This window comes from Solanum tuberosum, unplaced genomic scaffold (genome assembly GCF_000226075.1).
Source record: "Solanum tuberosum cultivar DM 1-3 516 R44 unplaced genomic scaffold, SolTub_3.0 scf00083, whole genome shotgun sequence".
In the NCBI taxonomy this organism is placed as follows: domain Eukaryota; kingdom Viridiplantae; phylum Streptophyta; class Magnoliopsida; order Solanales; family Solanaceae; genus Solanum; species Solanum tuberosum.
In genome coordinates, this window is record NW_006239015.1 from 1,526,549 (window position 1) to 1,544,240 (window position 17,692).

Consider the following 17,692-nt stretch of genomic DNA (forward strand, 5'->3'; position numbering starts at 1 on the left):
AAGAACCCCCCCCCCCCCCCCCCCCCTTATATATGTAATCCCAACAATTTCTTCTCGTAAACTTTTTAATTAGCACCACTCAATTATGTGATGTAAATCTTTTTAATAAGCACCACGTAGGTCGAAAAGTGGTAAAAAATTAATTAAAAAATAAGTTCGGGGGTAATAGGACCTTAGTAAAGGTTAGGTGTGTCTCAGGGATTTTGGGCATAGGCTGGGGGAACTTATGCATTTTCCCTTTCCCCTATTATTATTCTTATTCAAGGTCACCTGCAGGGGCGGCTCAACGTAATTTGAGGCCTAAAACGAAATTTTAATTGAGGCCTAAAATCTATATAAATATCAAATATAGTATTTTATTTTTTAAAACTTTTTAAGTGCAAATTATTACTTGATATCTTTTCTTAAAATGTTTTTTTTCAAATATCGTTTTTAATTATTAATTTTAAGTAATATTTTATCAATTCAACATTGAAAAATATTCTTTTGCTGAGGCAATCATTATATAAATTGTTAACATAATACTATAAGTAATAAGTTGACAAGCTTTACATAAAGATAAGAATTAGAACCATAAAATCTGATACAAGAAATTGATAACTTGGTATAAGTTATAACCCTACTTTAATATGTTTATGTAATACTTGAATATTTAAGAAGAAACAAACAAAAGAAAAATTGTAAGTCACTTTGTTGAATTTTTTCGACTATTAATTTATATTTATTACAGTGTATTACTCTAACTTATCAAAAAAAATTAAAAAGAAAGTGCAAAAGAATTTAAAAAAGATAAATAATACGAGTGTTAGCGAAGAGAATGTAAACATACAAAATAATGTTTTCTTAATTTCTTCTATTTGATTGGTGTTAAAAATATATATTTGTTTAAAATTATACTTTTTAAGTAAAAATAATTATTTTTTAATTAAAAAAATTAACACATAAATTTTTCTTGATGAAAATTTGAGGCCCCCAAAAATTGGGGGCCTAAGACATGTGCCTTAAATTTATCAAGCAAGAGCCGGCACTGGTCACCTGTTCACTAAAAATTGTACTTAATTACTTCGTTTTAATAAATGTGTCTTATTGAGAGGAGCCTGTCATGTAAGGAATTTAGGTCAAAACTACGCTCTTTCAGCCAGTTTAGTATAGTAGCAATTTCAAATCAATGCAAGCCAATGGAAACCCCTCTCAAAAGCGACTGAACCAGCTACCCAGATGAGACTCCCGCCGAAAAACATTCTTTTTCCGACAAAACCTGCCCACCAAGTTTTTATTTTAAATAGAATATATCACTTTCTATGAATAGTAATTTCTTAATTAATTTCAACATATTAAATAACATGGTAGTTAAGATCACAAATTCAAAAATATATTTGGTTCAAATCATAAAATTCAAGACCATAAAAGTTTAATTTTTTCTAATTTTTTTAAAATTCTATACTTGATCAAACTATGACACATACAATAGCAAGAAAATTAGAAAAGAGAGAGATCTTATACAAGAAAAGGCTATAAGCTATCAAAGTATGACCCCAAATTCATGCGTGGAACACACTGTACATAGTCAACTATATATTGTATAGTAAGAACTAAAAAAAAGGAAGAGCATCTACAAACCATATAAATACAACAATGAATCATCGCATGAATTAATTATAAGTGTCTCAATTTTCCTTCTACTGATCGTACGATCCGAAGATAAATTAGTATTTTCTTAAGGTCGTCTTCATCCCTTAATTATTAATTACAAGATAAGACCCCACCATTTTTGCCGTGTAAGCCCTACGTAAACCAAACGTAAGCCAAATATTTCTCCCTCGGTATTATAGTACTTGACTCATGTTGATCAGATGCACCCTTAAGAAAAGTGTATTATACTAAAATAATGATGCTTTGAAGCTCTAAATTTGACAAATATTTCTTTATGCAGTTATTTAATACTAAGGGTAGTATGAGGGTAAAAAATCCTTGATTTGATAAAACATTTTTATGTGTCTTTTTCGTTTTACACACGGAAAGATAATAATTAAAAAAATTATACTTTTAAACTAAAGATATGTATAATATATTAAAATATCATTGAATATTATGATTTTAAATATGCAATGCGGGATATTAAGAATAAAAAGTTACTAAATATTTTTTTAAATGTTATAAAAACTTAAAGAGGGAGTATTTCATATCATCTTAACAGGTATATCTCTCGATCGAGTTAGGATTAAGCAACTAATTGTTTTAACCACATAAATATTTATGATAAACAAAGAAAATATCACCACTATACCATCTCTTTTATTTTTAGTCGCTATATATGGAGTCTCTAAACACGTGAATTAAAAAAGGCTAATGTCAAAATGAGTTGAAAACGCAATGTATAAGTCATTACGTAAAGAAGATGTGTATTGACCCTTTAGCGTACGTAGTTCTTACAAAGTGTAAACGTGTCAAAATGTTTACTAATATAAACATTTTAAAAACTTTATAATAGCAATGATTTATAAGACTAATAATCAACGAGTAAACGTGTCAAAATGTTAATTATTGTAGGAGTAAACAGGATAAACCGACCATACAAAAGAGTCATATTCTTATACTTTTATTTCTCTCGTTCGGCCGTCCATAGAAATAATAAAAAAAAAAAACCTTTTGTCTGTTTTAAATTGAAATACGCAGTTAAAATTTATCTCCTAAGTATTTTAATTAATATTAAAATAAATATTATCATATCACATTTATATATTATGATATATCATTTTGATTATGTATTAATTTTATATATAAATAGCGTATCTTTAAATCCGCTATTAAGTTTTTAAGATTTGTACATACCGCTGATTAATTCTTATTATACGTGGTTTTTGATTTGATCACTTGATGAAAGTCATGTTTAAAGCAAAGTGAAATTGCGGCCCTAAAAGAAAAAGAACATGACACCTATTCAATGTTTCCAACTAGGAGATAAAATCATGAAAATGATTGGCATTTTTTTACTCACCTTTTTTGCCGCACATAGACAAAACATTTTTAAAAAAATATTTCTCAGTTATAGTCAAAGATGAAAAGCAAAAACTTTTGTGCATTTCAAGTTTGATTAAAACCAAGATAACTTGATTACATTTCTCACTTCTCTTTTCATTTCACACTAACATATTCATAAAGATATTTTTGTTTTGTGTTTTAAATTGGCCTACCAAGTTTATCTATAGATAATTAGATGAGAAGTGAGATTTGCTCGGATGGTAATCACCCTTTACTTTCAATTTTAAGATTGTGAATTTGAATGAATAAAAATACAACAATAATAGCAACATAGCCTATGTAATTTTATCTCTATCTTATGAAGGTAGATAAACCATTTTGGATAGGCTTTCGATTCAAATAAAACATATCAAAATTAATAAAAAAGAAAAATATAGTAATAAAGAAGCTATGAAAAAAATAAAAGTAACAATAACAACAACTAATAATACAAAAATCAAATCGAAGAAAACATCTAGGCATGATAGCAACATGTATGCCTAGCTATTACTGGCATATAGTCAATGCCTTTATATGGAAAATACGGATCAACTTTTCGATAGTGCATGCAATACAAATTCAAAAGAAAAAACAAAAGGTGTGTTCGGTATGATACGGTTTGAAAACATTTTCTAGAAAAATGGTTTTAATTTTATGTTTGGTATATAAATAAAAATTATTATTCTAAAAATATTTATATAAGGTCTGAAATAATAGTATAGGAGGTGAAAATAAAAGGTATAGGGGGACATAATTACGTAGGGGGGATATAGAGGAGGTGTCTTAAAGGATGGAAATGACACAATCAATATGAAATGTTAAGTTATCAACTTTTTTTTGCTAGTATTAAAAAGTATAATGACAACACTGTCCTACTGATAAAAAAATAATTACCAAAAAAAAAAACATTTTGCTCATCAACCACAACTTGAACATTTTAATCATTATCATCTATAAATCATGCTCCGACTCAGTGTACTTAAAATCAGACGACAATAAATAAATCAAAATGACTAAATTTAATATTTTAAACATTAATCCTCTGTGGTCTCCTAAAGAAGTACAGATTGGGGAGGCTAACAAGATATATTATTTAAAACAAATAAAATAGATAATCTATATGTGCGTGATTTTGTGGATGCACTTTGATTTTGTTTATGTCATGACCTAAACACAACAATTGACTCTATGACTAAGACATATAGATTAAGATAAACATGACAGTAAAAATTATTAGTTTTTTTACATTTAATGAAGTTATTAATCCATACATAGCTATCAAATCGGCCATATATCATCCATCACCAAAATCTTCACTTGGTTGAAAAATATTTTAGGTTCAGTGTATAGAACCAAAAATGTAACGTTATAATTTAGAAAATGACATATATATATAGATTAGTGGAACTTTAGTCAGACTAGCTAGCTTGATAGATCTATTCAAAGACAAAACGTGAAACAGGAGAGAATCAAGAAAAAACTTTTTCACAAAATGTGTCTTGATTTTTATTTTGGGATTAATTTAGAAACATCCTTGCAAAGATTTCACTTTGATTTTCTTTGTTATAACTCTTTTAATCTAATTATCATTAATGTGTTATTGGTGAATGTTGAACTATAATTATTTTTTATGACCAAGTTACAAATTAAATAAAAGAAAATGAAAGACATTTTCAGATCTCAAATATGTACAAATGAAGATCCATTGTAAAAAAGACAAAAAAATTAAAACTAGTTTGTAAATGCTATAAAACCAAATCTCCCATTGTTTACGAAGTAGCATGATCTGTTAAAGGAAAAACCTTAGTAGGTCAGTTGATTGACTATCTGAACTTTCACTATGTTGGAGAAAGTTCGAATCCTCATCTCCCATTTTCCCCTACCTCTACCTCCAATGTAATATTTTTAAAAAAAAATAAAAAGCATGATCAGTTAAAGTGTTAGATGCCAATATTAAGAAAAGATGATTTCTACTTTAGGCCCAACAAAAAGTGCGAGTACCTAATGTTTTTCCTAGTATTGTTATCTTTTGGGCAATTTCATAAAGCACCCAATATGGAATAGTGGAGTTGAAATTAAACCGGCAGAAGATTCACTTTAATTATTTACTAATTCTAATAATCTTTACACCCTTGTAAGATTAATTATTTACTATTTCAATTACTTAAGTCATTTAAGAGAGATCATAAAATTAGAGTATTTTATTTTAGATATAAATAAATAAATATGCAATTGAGTGTCTTTTTCAAGAAGATCTTATTATTTGGTCTGCTGTGTTTCACAGGTAATGGCTGATCCAGATGCTCCTAGCCCAAGTGAACCGACTTTTAGAGAATGGCTCCATTGGTACATTAATTGAGATTATTAGCATTAATTACAACATTTTGTAGTTTCTAGTGGCAGGGTAGCTACCAAGTTGTTATATTAATGCATATTACTATCATTGTCTTAATCTAAATATTTCTACAGTCTGTCTGTCGATGCATATAATTTAAACTGTTACGCGTTAATTGTTCACTTGGTGCAGGGAGGGAATATATGGGAACGCAGCCACCAGCAAGTATACATCGATACGTGTTCGCTCTGTTTAGGCAGAGGACTCGCCAGTTTGCAAGTGACAATGGACTTGGTCTTCCTATGGCTGCTCTCTACTTTAATTCACACAAGGAACATCACTAGCTCTTTACAATGTGTATTTATCATGTTGCTACATATAGGTGTATCAACCATAAATCAGTCTATACATAGCAATGTACGTAATTACTAGCTTATGCTTGTTAGTATTGTACTGATACTTTAATTTGCATTTATCAGTATCTAAGCAGAGTTGTGTTTATGTAAGGTGCATTATATATATATATATATAAGAATACATACATGTACTGTTTGATCTAATGACTTGTTTCTGAGTTGACATAATTTCTTGTGTTCAAGAATATTGACGTGCAGAGCTTCACATGGGAGGCAACAATGCAGAGGATGTAGAAATAAGCTAACATACGTATCGAACTTCGAGAAAAGGGCTATTTTATTTATATCTATCTGTTAAAAGTTTGATTCATCTATGTCATTATTGTTTGAGAATAGTTCATCCATGCCATTATTTATTAATGGATAATGGTATGGATGAGTTCTTCTCAAACAAAAATGGATCAAATTTTTAACGAATGAAATAAACAAGTTTTTTCTTAAAATTCAATGGCATATTTGAACTTTTTTTCCAATTTTGTCTCCTAAAGTTCTCCGGAAGGAAAAAACAACCTGGCAATATCCAGAGTTGCCTTAATGTTGTGGTGGAATGAAGTACTCCATTCTTAACCAAACATCTCGAATTCGAGTCCCCTTGGGTACCCAAGGGTTCCTTTGTTAGAGAGCGTATTGTGAGACTTTCTAGCCCGAATTCGGATTTAGTTTGGCTTGCCAATCAAAGCATGTACAATGCAATATTAAATAGTACTATATGTTTACATTGCCTTTTTATGAGTTAAATCTGTCACTGGGTAGATCTATGAGTTGCACCTTAATGATTCTGATATATATATACACAAGTAAATCTTTGCCGAGTGACAAAGATCTTAAGCAATCAGTATCCAGTCATCCCTCCTTTTGTCGAAAAAAAGAAGTAGATCCTACTCCCTAGTAGTATGTAAGCACGAACCTGCAAAGTCTGCATCAAATCAGTTTTGACAAAGATGCATCTTTCAAGAGGACTGTTTGGTACGCGTGAGGTCGCGAATTTCTGCAATTGCATTGTTCATCCCACAAATAACCATTTTCTTCACCTGCTGGTCAAATTATAACAGTTAGATAGCATAAACGAAAATGAACATGACATCTATTTTGGACTAATAGACATTGTCATAAATTAAAGAACTTGATGAAGGAGCATTTTCTTTTCAGAAGGACTAATAGACATGCTTTTCCGCTACCAAATATGAATGATAACAGAAGTCTAGACAAGCATAATACCTACTCTCAGAATTAAGTTTTTTGTAAATTCATCAAACGATGACATGCTTAGATTTCTATATTATAGCAGTGTGAACCTAATTCTAGCAACTAAAAGGAGCGTTGTGAAACTTGCCTCCAGCATTTTTCCCCTGGCTTTGTGGTGCTCAGGAAGTAGACGAATTTCATCAGTTACGTTGATACATTCAGCAACATTTTCAGGCGAGATGAAGTGCAGAACAACGTTGATGCATGACTGCGGTCAGTGAATAGAATCTTTTGTTAGTTATTATGCACTAAAAGAAATAAAGTCCCATACTGTTATATCTGAGACTAGAATCGCGTCAGTATATAATATGAACAAAAGAAAACAATGTTAGGCTGGTTTAAGGCTTCTTAAGACATAGAAGAGCTAATGAAACTATGGAACAGTTCACAGCATGTCAAATCAGAACAAGAAAATATGGATAACAGAACTGAAAATTATGATAAAGTAAAATAGATATAGTAATATATGACGGGAGGGAGTTGCTTGGATGGTAAGAATCTCTCACTTCCAACTTGAAAGTTGTGAGTTCGATTTACCAAGGAAGAAAAAAAGGAAGGGAGCAACTAGGGAGGGGTAAAAAAAAAAAGATATAGTAGCAAATATATTGTAAAATCAAGTGCAAAGCCATAATTTTATGATTCAGATGCAAAGTTGCAATTTTATTTATTAAAATTCAGGTATGCTGACTTATTTTTTTATACTGGATTTCTAGTTTCCTATTCCTAATTCACCTTATAAAGAAATTCCTATTCCTAATCATGACAAATCATTCATGGAGCTTAGCTAATATATTTAATATATCAATTAGTCAACTATGTTTAGTTTTAGTGTTGTCTTATTCAAGAAGGAGCTCGTGGGTGAAGAGGCGCACACCGTATTGCCTTGGTGTCTGCACTGAAGTGCCACCTAAGCAACGCGAAGCGCCAGCCGCTTTGCACCTAGTTTCAGGGGCATAAGCGTTCTCATCCGAACCTTTAACAACACTGCCATCAATAAGCTTCAGTTAATAATACTGCAAATTAATGAAACGGAAACTACTTTCTTTGAAGAAGTTACAGCGCAGAAGATATCTGTCACCTTAAACAAACCAGCATTTGAATATGGTGGGAACTATTCAATTGATCTGGATATTCTTTGCTAATATTATCTCCAAATCTCACATTTACTATGAATAAATCCATGAATGACCAGAAAAACAGTTCTTAATTCTTTGTTCAAAATATCCAATATAGTAAACATCTACATGAGCAGTGAGGAAATCAGGCTACAATTCTTGGTTGTCTCATTACACAGGTGAAATTACTTATTCTTTCAAACTTGGTTACTACAAGAACAGGAGAAAGATGGAGATATGCAGGTTTTCTCATCAAATTGTGTGAAGAAGTATGAATGTCATCATTATAAAGGATACCTTAAGTTGTTTGACTTGATATGGACATCCAGCGGGGATGATAATAGCTTCTCCAAGATGTTGTTCAAAAGTCCAAGGTTGAACATCTAAAAAGTAATAACATTAAGACTTGGAACTAATTTAATCCAAATGATAAAGATAAAAGAAGACAAAGCAAATATACCGAATTCCTCTTTAAGCCTCAATTTGTGGAATGCATCAAAGAAGAAGCTTTGATCAAGAATTGGGTGAACAACCTGCACGTGCCAAAAGATGGAGATTAAGTTAATTTCTATTGCCATACTCTACCTTTTACCACAAAACTCTTGGTACAAAGAGCTGTACTTGTTTGGAATAACCACGCATGGAGGTGAACTCGCTAGAATGCCTTTTGAGGTACTCTAGAAGCTTTGGGACATCTTGTCTGCTGAAAACGTCCCATTGAGCACCTGAGGGTTTTGCTTCTTTCTTGGCACCATCAACATCTTCAAAAAAATAATCACTGTCTGAATCTTCAGACCTTTCAACAGATCCAGAGCAGAACAGTGAGACATCGGACTCAGATTCAGAGTCATTTTCATTGTCACTGGAGATATTGCTATCTCGGTCTTCATACCTTTGACCTTTTTGTGAGTCACTAGAGTAGAAAGGTATGTCAGCAATACCATCAGGCAACTGCTCTCCAGTTGCATCCTGCAGATCGGATTCTTCGGTGTCTCCACTATGCAGAGATGATTTTCCTTTCTGATCACTGAAATGGCTGGTAATTTCCTTGTGATCTTGAGGCTTCTTATTTTTCATTAAACATTTTATTTTTCTTACTTGTTCCTTGGAAGCAAGAACATCAGTAGCACTTGCAAGAATATTAACCTGAGCAAAATCCAAATAATATGAATCAAAATTTAAATCGTCTTCTCACATGCTAGATCACTCTTTACTTTAGACTGTAAGAGAAAATCATATTTAGAACCCTATGGGTAGCCATAATACATGGATAGTTTCAGTCTACTTAAATTTCCCCTCCATTCTGCATGTATGAAGAGGTGCAGGATGATTGGATCACTAAATGTTTTTTATGAACTTGTCATGCTATATTACTGAATCTTGTAGGATTACTTTCACAGAAGCAGAGATGTGTTTCTTCTTCTGAATAAGCAGTCACAGAGAAAATATACAACACAGGATGGTCTCAATGTTCAGTAGGTTGCAGTCAAGATAAGAAAATGAAACAAAAATAGAGATATTAGCAGGAAATTAGGCCTACCATATCATATGATTCACAACATAGGTTAGTGATAAATTCTGCTTGCAATAGTTCTTCAGGCCCACCATAGGAAATATATATTGAAGGTCCTAAATCAGTTTGTGGCATTTCCGGTGGCAATTTAACTGCTAGATTTAGAAGACCAGATTTTGGATTCATATACTCTTGAAGTGGTAAAGCCCGCAAGATCTCAGCATGGTGAACAGGAAACTGCTCTTGGAATAAATGGGAAGAAAGCCATGCTCTGAATTTTACTATTTCACGCTGCATTGTTGCATGTGTTTGCCATTCAAGTGACCCCATAAATATCTGTTTTCTAGCTATTTCAACCTACAAAGTGCAGATAATCAGGCCATGATATTTGTTTTTACGTGAACATGTACACTGTCAGAGGCTACCTCATATACAAAAGAAAATGTAGAAAATCAACATCAGTTAAAATAATTCCTTACAAAGCACTAGTAGAATGGAAAACAATTCTGATTAAGCAGATGATGAAAAGGATGCTGTAGCATAATTGCAACTATACATTTTTCTTTTTTTCTCATTTGTTAATTACATAGCATGAGAATTAAGATTAATATCGGAGAACATTTGTTCGTCCTCTTTCGAAAGTTTTAATTATTAAGTACTCCCTCCGTTTCAATTTGTTTGTCTTACTTTCCTTTTTAGTCCGTTTAAAAAAGGATGTCTCTTTCCTTTTTTGGCAACTCTTTAATTGTAACTTTCCACATGACATGTTTAAGTCCACATGATTAAAGGGCGTTTTGGTACCTTCTACATATCTTAGCTAAGACCACAAGATTCAAAAGTCGTCTTTACTATTTTAAACTCCATGCCAAGTGAGGGAGTATTAATTCTCTTCCTTTTCTATTTCTACAGGTGGTGAGAATGCAGGGTGCAAGGCGAATACAAATAAAATATATAGATGAAAGATCCATCATATTAATTTTCTCTTCCTTCTCTATTTCTACAGGTGGTGAAAATGTAGGGTGCAAGGCGATACAAATAAGAAATATAGATGATAGATCCATCATATTAATTTTCTCTTCCTTTTCTATTTCTACAGGTGGTGAGAATGCAGGGTGCAAGGCAAATACAACTAAGATATATAGATGATAGATCCATCATATTAATTTTCTCTTCCTTTTCTATACTAATTTACCCCATCCTACACCGCCCCCTACATTTAACATGACACTATTTCCTTTTTGGTCCATTTCGAAAAGATCGACACCTTTTATCTTTGGAAACTCTTTAACCTTGACACGCCCGTTTGCCTTCAATGATACGCTCTTAGAGGAATTGGCATGATATGCTGAACACTATAAACTTCTTTGGGTACTTTTTGTGTGTTACATATATTTACCTTATGTGTCAGAGCCTTCTTGGTTTCTTTATCTAAATTCATGTCCTGTCAAAGACTACCATATAAAATAAAACAGAGTAGTTCTTACTGTCCTAAACCAAAAAGAGAAACCCATAGACATCTACCATTGTTCTATAAACCAAGAAAAACATGCAAGATATAAGAATATCTAGGATATGACAACAGATAAAATGGTGCAGCTTCCGCTTAAGTCTCCAGCGCTTTCATAATCACAATATTAACAGGAAAAGTGCAGTTTTCCTTTACATGAACTTAGTCCATGCATCCTTCTGATTTTGTAACCAAGAGGTAAAAAGTGGGTGAAAATGTCGAGACTAGGGGTCGCAATCAACAATAGTTGATTTCTTCCCATCTGCCAAAGCCTCGGAGGGCAGAGTTACCCAGTACCAATACTGGCAGGAGATATCAGGTAATCTGTGGAACAGTAAAGGTGCACACAAGGTATCTCAGACACATCCATTATTTTGAATAAAAAAAAGGTTGGATGAATTTAGCCTATCCCTAAAGTTCTTCCCATTGTGGATAAAGCGCAAAATTTTGTATAAGGTAGAGAATTGCCTTTCTATCTAACTTATTTCAAGTTTGAACCAACATACATTTTCGATCGCATCCTTTTGTAATTAGAGGTTAAATTCTTGTGAAGGGTGATGATAGAAGAAACTTCTTGTCAAGGGCCCAGAGGAGAACTAATGAAGAGAGCATCAAAATAATTACCTCACACCAGTCTGAGTGATTTTGTGCCTTGGCTGTTTCTTTATCCGAGGAACATTTTGACCTTTTCTCAAGGTAAGTGCTGAACATAACAACCGGATCCCAAGACAAATCAGAAGAATTCCGAAGCACATTCCGTACTATAATAGGATGACCTTCACCCCAGTGTTTCTGAAAGTGTTCAAGGTTTTCCTCACGGAGATTCTTTATAGATGGACAATACAGAAACTTATCCCTCGAATTTTGTCTCTCGGCTACTTTGATGAATGAATTAGCAACAGCATCTTTATGATCGCTTCCCCTGCATAGTGAGCATGATGAAAAATCGTGTTCTGTGTCCTGAATGTTGTAACTGCATAATATTGCTTCAGCGCTGATTTCCAGCTCCTTGATCCAAGGGTAGGGAAATACACATCTTAAATCCAGGAAGCTATCACTACAACCGCCATATTCTGCAGGGGGGCAAGATATGCTGCCATCAGCACAAGCTTGATTGTTGGAGCATGACCTGGAAGATGGGTAATGTATCCCCGAGAAACTTTGCCTTGAGGTGCTAGTATAATTCATCCTTGATTGTCGCTCAAAGTTAGAAGAACAAGCTTGTTCTTCATTGGAACCTTCGGACTTACAATCTTCAGTTAAGCTTCCATGACGGGAATCCCGACAGCAATATAAGCAAAGGCTATATGAACACTTAGAGCAGATTCTGTGGTAATCCAGGATGGAGGTGTTGCAGTTACTACTGCTCAGAATTAAAATATCATGGATAAGACAGGCAGCAGGTCTAACATCCTTACCAACCAAACTTTTCAGGACTCAGGATCAGTCAACTTACCAGTGATATAATTTTCCATCTCCTGCTGAAGCCTGCTGAATCTGAATGTCAGATTCCCCCTTTCCTATAATATGTAAAAAGTGAGTAGATGCTCAAAATCGACCAAAGTCCAGAGTGTTAAGTCAATAATAGTACCTGATATATTTGCTTCTATCTCTACTTCAATTCTCTGCTCTTCATTTATTTTTTCCAGTATTGGTAGAAGCAGGTGGACCAGATAATAAAGTAGTTGGACTTTTGGAACCTTCCTTTTATGCCTTGAGGATTCCTGGTACAATGTTGTTCGTAAACAAACAAATCAGAATTGGATAAGTATTAAGTACACATGATCGCTCAAATGCAGTTTCAATATTGTCATACCTTATGACTGTTGGGCTTCAATTCACTCCTTTTGCAGATCCTACAGCTACAATCTCTACGGCAAATGGGACATTTCACCCTAATTTCTTGCTGTTCCAAATTCCTAAAACAGATCAAACATCAGAAATTTCACTAAACCAGTTGTTCGAGTTTCAAAAGAAGCAACTTCAGCACAAAGAAAACTTTATTTGTTTTGATCATATTTAGACCAGTCAACAAAAGTCTATTGCGGAAACCAAGATAATGCATGCAAGTGGGTTACCCAAGCATATTTCTACACATAAAGATTGTATTTGTATTTCACATATAAACAAGAGGCGTCTTCTGTAGGACTTAGCTGCCTGCTATGCATACTACTGAATCAGGGGGATTTTATTGTTTCCCCGTCTTGATCAAATGGATTCCATGTGCCAACTCACAGTGAGGAGTCACTTGGGGAATACACCTCAGCCTCTTTCCTTCCACACCAAAAAGGTAATAATTTCATGCATCTTCTTGAAAGAGTGAAGTGTTTCAAGGATGTGGAGCACGAACGCATAAAACTTTGTGCTTATTAAAAATGCCTGACATATTACATTGCAATTCACAAGTAATAGTTCTACTGTGATTTACTTTCATAAAGATATGTTATGCTAGGATTGATTAGACTAATGATGTCCGAGGATTCCCTTTATATCCATAGACTTCATGTAACATTAGATCATACTATATTTTCTCTCTGCAAAAGAACATCTTCATGAAACCACAACACTCATGACTCAACTATCCAATACTTGAAAAATAATAGGTGACTGATAACTTATTCTAACATTTCCACCCTTCTGCACAACCCCCCAGTCAACTACTATCTTTTACCAACTCCCATTTGGTTATAAGGAGAGAATCATCAGCAAAATGTACATCCCCCTCCCCCTCACTTTATAGAGTTCACCTTTTCCTAACTTTCTCAAGGATAACCTTAATAGTCCATTGCATTTCTTGACCAACTCATAGTTCTAAGATCCATGCCAACAGGTTAAAGTCATTAACATCCGAACTGAATGTCTCCCTAATTTGGAAGTACTAGAATCAGAGACAGACAAGTGCAATTATATTACCCCCTTAAAGTAGTTATACGCTCCCCGACAAAAAGTATAAAGTCATCGGATAATCCAGCTGAAGATTGTCCGATATGTATTCATAGTTCTAAGATCCATGCCAACAGGTTAAAGTCATTAACATCCGAACTGAATGTCGTCCCTAATTTGGAAGTACCAGAATCAGAGACAGACAAGTGCAATTATATTACCCCCTTAAAGTAGTTATACGCTCCCCGACAAAAAGTATAAAGTCATCGGATAATCCAGCTGAAGATTGTCCGATATGTATTCATAGTTCTAAGATCCATGCCAACAGGTTAAAGTCATTAACATCCGAACTGAATGTCGTCCCTAATTTGGAAGTACCAGAATCAGAGACAGACAAGTGCAATTATATTACCCACTTAAAGTAGTTATACGCTCCCCAACAAAAGTATAAAGTCATCGGATAATCCAGCTGAAGATTGTCCGATATGTATTCATAGTTCTAAGATCCATGCCAACAGGTTAAAGTCATTAACATCCGAACTGAATGTCGTCCCTAATTTGGAAGTACCAGAATCAGAGACAGACAAGTGCAATTATATTACCCACTTAAAGTAGTTATACGCTCCCTGACAAAAGTATAAAGTCATCGGATAATCCAGCTGAAGATTGTCCGATATGTATTCATAGTTCTAAGATCCATGCCAACAGGTTAAAGTCATTAACATCCGAACTGAATGTCATCCCTAATTTGGAAGTACCAGAATCAGAGACAGACAAGTGCAATTATATTACCCACTTAAAGTAGTTATACGTTCCCTGACAAAAGTATAAAGTCATCGGATAATCCAGCTGATGATTGTCCGATATGTACTCATAGTTCTAAGATCCATGCCAACAGGTTAAAGTCATTAACATCCGAACTGAATGTCATCCCTAATTTGGAAGTACCAGAATCAGAGACAGACAAGTGCAATTATATTACCCACTTAAAGTAGTTATACGTTCCCTGACAAAAGTATAAAGTCATCGGATAATCCAGCTGATGATTGTCCGATATGTACTCATAGTTCTAAGATCCATGCCAACAGGTTAAAGTCATTAACATCCGAACTGAATGTCTCCCTAATTTGGAAGTACTAGAATCAGAGACAGACAAGTGCAATTATATTACCCCCTTAAAGTAGTTATACGCTCCCCGACAAAAAGTATAAAGTCATCGGATAATCCAGCTGAAGATTGTCCGATATGTATTCATAGTTCTAAGATCCATGCCAACAGGTTAAAGTCATTAACATCCGAACTGAATGTCGTCCCTAATTTGGAAGTACCAGAATCAGAGACAGACAAGTGCAATTATATTACCCACTTAAAGTAGTTATACGCTCCCCAACAAAAGTATAAAGTCATCGGATAATCCAGCTGAAGATTATCCGATATTTACTCATAGTTCTAAGATCCATGCCAACAGGTTAAAGTCATTAACATCCGAACTGAATGTCGTCCCTAATTTGGAAGTACCAGAATCAGAGACAGACAAGTGCAATTATATTACCCACTTAAAGTAGTTATACGCTCCCTGACAAAAGTATAAAGTCATCGGATAATCCAGCTGATGATTGTCCGATATGTACTCATAGTTCTAAGATCCATGCCAACAGGTTAAAGTCATTAACATCCGAACTGGATGTCGTGCCTGATTTGGAAGTACCAGAATCAGAGACAGACAAGTGCAATTATATTACCCACTTAAAGTAGTTATACGTTCCCTGACAAAAGTATAAAGTCATCGGATAATCCAGCTGAAGATTATCCGATATGTACTCATAGTTCTAAGATCCATGCCAACAGGTTAAAGTCATTAACATCCGAACTGGATGTCGTGCCTGATTTGGAAGTACCAGAATCAGAGACAGACAAGTGCAATTATATTACCCACTTAAAGTAGTTATACACTCTCCGACAAAAGTATAAAGTCATCGGATAATCCAGCTGAAGATTATCCGATATGTACTCATAGTTCTAAGATCCATGTCAACAGGTTAAAGTCATTAACATCCGAACTGAATGTCATCCCTAATTTGGAAGTACCAGAATCAGAGACAGACAAGTGCAATTATATTACCCACTTCAAGTAGTTATACGCTCCCCGACAAAAGTATAAAGTCATCGGATAATCCAGCTGAAGATTGTCCAATATGTATTTAACATTCAAAAATGGTTTCATTATAAATGCTTTTGCATACAGGAGAGTTGTGATAAAACAGGTAAACATACCTAAATCAAGTACATTTGTCAAAAGCTAAAGAAAGCAAACCAAACCTTTCTTTAATACAATCCAGACAGAAGTACTGTTTTTTACAACTCGAACACTTGATCAGGACCCGGTAGCTACTTCTCCTACACCAATGACATAACCTCCTTCTCTTTACTTTACTTAAATTCTTCACATTCCTAGCAAATGGCAAGGCCTAATCACCAAAAAGGCATCCATAATCATTACAACAGTTATCATGTAAACACCACCATAACAATTTGAAAGACATCAGTTTTGAACTAAAACAAAAGCTCACACGAAAAAGAAATAACCTGCATTGTACTAATTGGAAGGGGTTCAATATTTTTTGATCTGAAACGCCTTAACGAAAAGGGGTTAGAGCTGGAATCCAGGCCTAATTTTACGTCTAAAACAGAACCTGCATTGTTAAAATTCTTTGCAGGTATAATAGGAATAGCCATTAAAGCATTAGGAAATTCTCTCATCACCTCAGCACTAGCATTCTTCGATTCCTTCTCATTTTTCTTCTCTAATTGCCGTTTCAAGAAAACACGAATCAATTCTAACGGCAAATCGCCTCTTTTCAACTCCATTCTCCTCAAAGCTTCATCTAACGCCTCTGAAACACAGGGTTTATGCTTGAGGGGTTTCCTTTTCTTCAAAATTCTCAATGCCCTTTCACTCTTTGAAAACCCAATTTCAAGAGACCCTTTTGGATTCTTAATCTTGGATTGATTCTTGTTTTTCGTATTTCTCACGATTTTCAGTGATTCAGGTACCTTCTGCTTCATCTGCCTGTGACGACCTTGAACATAATGAATTTCACAAAGCTTTTTCCCTTCCTCTACCCGCCGCTTGCACCGCCATTGTCGACCGTCAGTTCTGTTACACCGGAGATCGTCCGGCAGAGCTTCGTTTTCCTCCATTGGGTGTCTTAATTTTCCAAGAAAATCAAAACTTTCTCGGAAAAATCGAATCTTGGAAGTACAGAGTAAAGAAAATTTTGTGGGTGTTGAGGGACTTTCTGTGACTAGGGTTTAGGGCGTGACTTTCTACTTTTTAGTGTGTGTGTAATGAGAAATTGATAGATAAATGTAGTTTGTGTGTGTTGTGATGCAATGAAATAGAGTCCTAAATCGTCTTGGATGCTTCGATTGAATCACAAGTGGAAGCTATTTGACACTGCAACCAATTATGACCCCTCAGTTTCTGTAGTTTTTATACTGTATAGATAGACAGATAGATGTGTGCATCTGATGAGAGTCCCACACAATCAGGAACTCTTAAATTCAGACTATATAGCTTAACAATGTATGATTCAGAAAAATGAAAATTTGAGTAATAGAAGTTTGATGAGAGAAGACAAAATTTAGAACACTCTG

General features: G+C 34.1%; 1 protein-coding gene across 3 annotated transcripts; it reads right to left on the bottom strand.

The window, feature by feature from the left end:
* Positions 1-6,432: 6,432 nt before the first annotated feature.
* LOC102600140 (lysine-specific demethylase JMJ25) lies at positions 6,433-17,692 on the bottom strand. 3 transcript variants are annotated; one of them, XM_006347093.2, is made up of 13 exons: positions 16,799-16,928; positions 16,622-16,661; positions 16,355-16,503; positions 12,969-13,071; positions 12,744-12,876; positions 12,609-12,672; positions 11,777-12,515; positions 9,673-10,002; positions 8,754-9,278; positions 8,593-8,665; positions 8,430-8,515; positions 7,106-7,225; positions 6,433-6,803 (listed from the first exon to the last, which is right to left on the bottom strand). In XM_006347093.2, the coding sequence occupies exons 1-13, from the start codon at positions 16,828-16,830 to the stop codon at positions 6,723-6,725; spliced, it is 2,475 nt and encodes an 824-aa protein (XP_006347155.1). In that variant the 5' UTR covers positions 16,831-16,928; the 3' UTR covers positions 6,433-6,722. The 3 variants fall into 3 exon arrangements, 2 of the variants coding, with proteins under 2 accessions (XP_006347155.1, XP_006347153.1); XM_006347091.2 differs by having other exon boundaries at positions 16,622-17,691; XR_367323.2 differs by lacking the exon at positions 6,433-6,803 and adding an exon at positions 7,892-8,001 and having other exon boundaries at positions 7,138-7,225; positions 16,622-17,692.

Coding starts and splice junctions, on each gene's coding strand:
- LOC102600140 (XM_006347091.2), bottom strand. CDS start 17,236: ATGGAGGAAAACGAAGCTCTGCCGGACGATCTCCGGTGTAACAGAACT. Junction 12,673..12,743: donor GATAGAAGCAAATATATCAG/GTACTATTATTG, acceptor TACATATTATAG/GAAAGGGGGAATCTGACATT. Junction 8,516..8,592: donor GAGGCTTAAAGAGGAATTCG/GTATATTTGCTT, acceptor ATTACTTTTTAG/ATGTTCAACCTTGGACTTTT.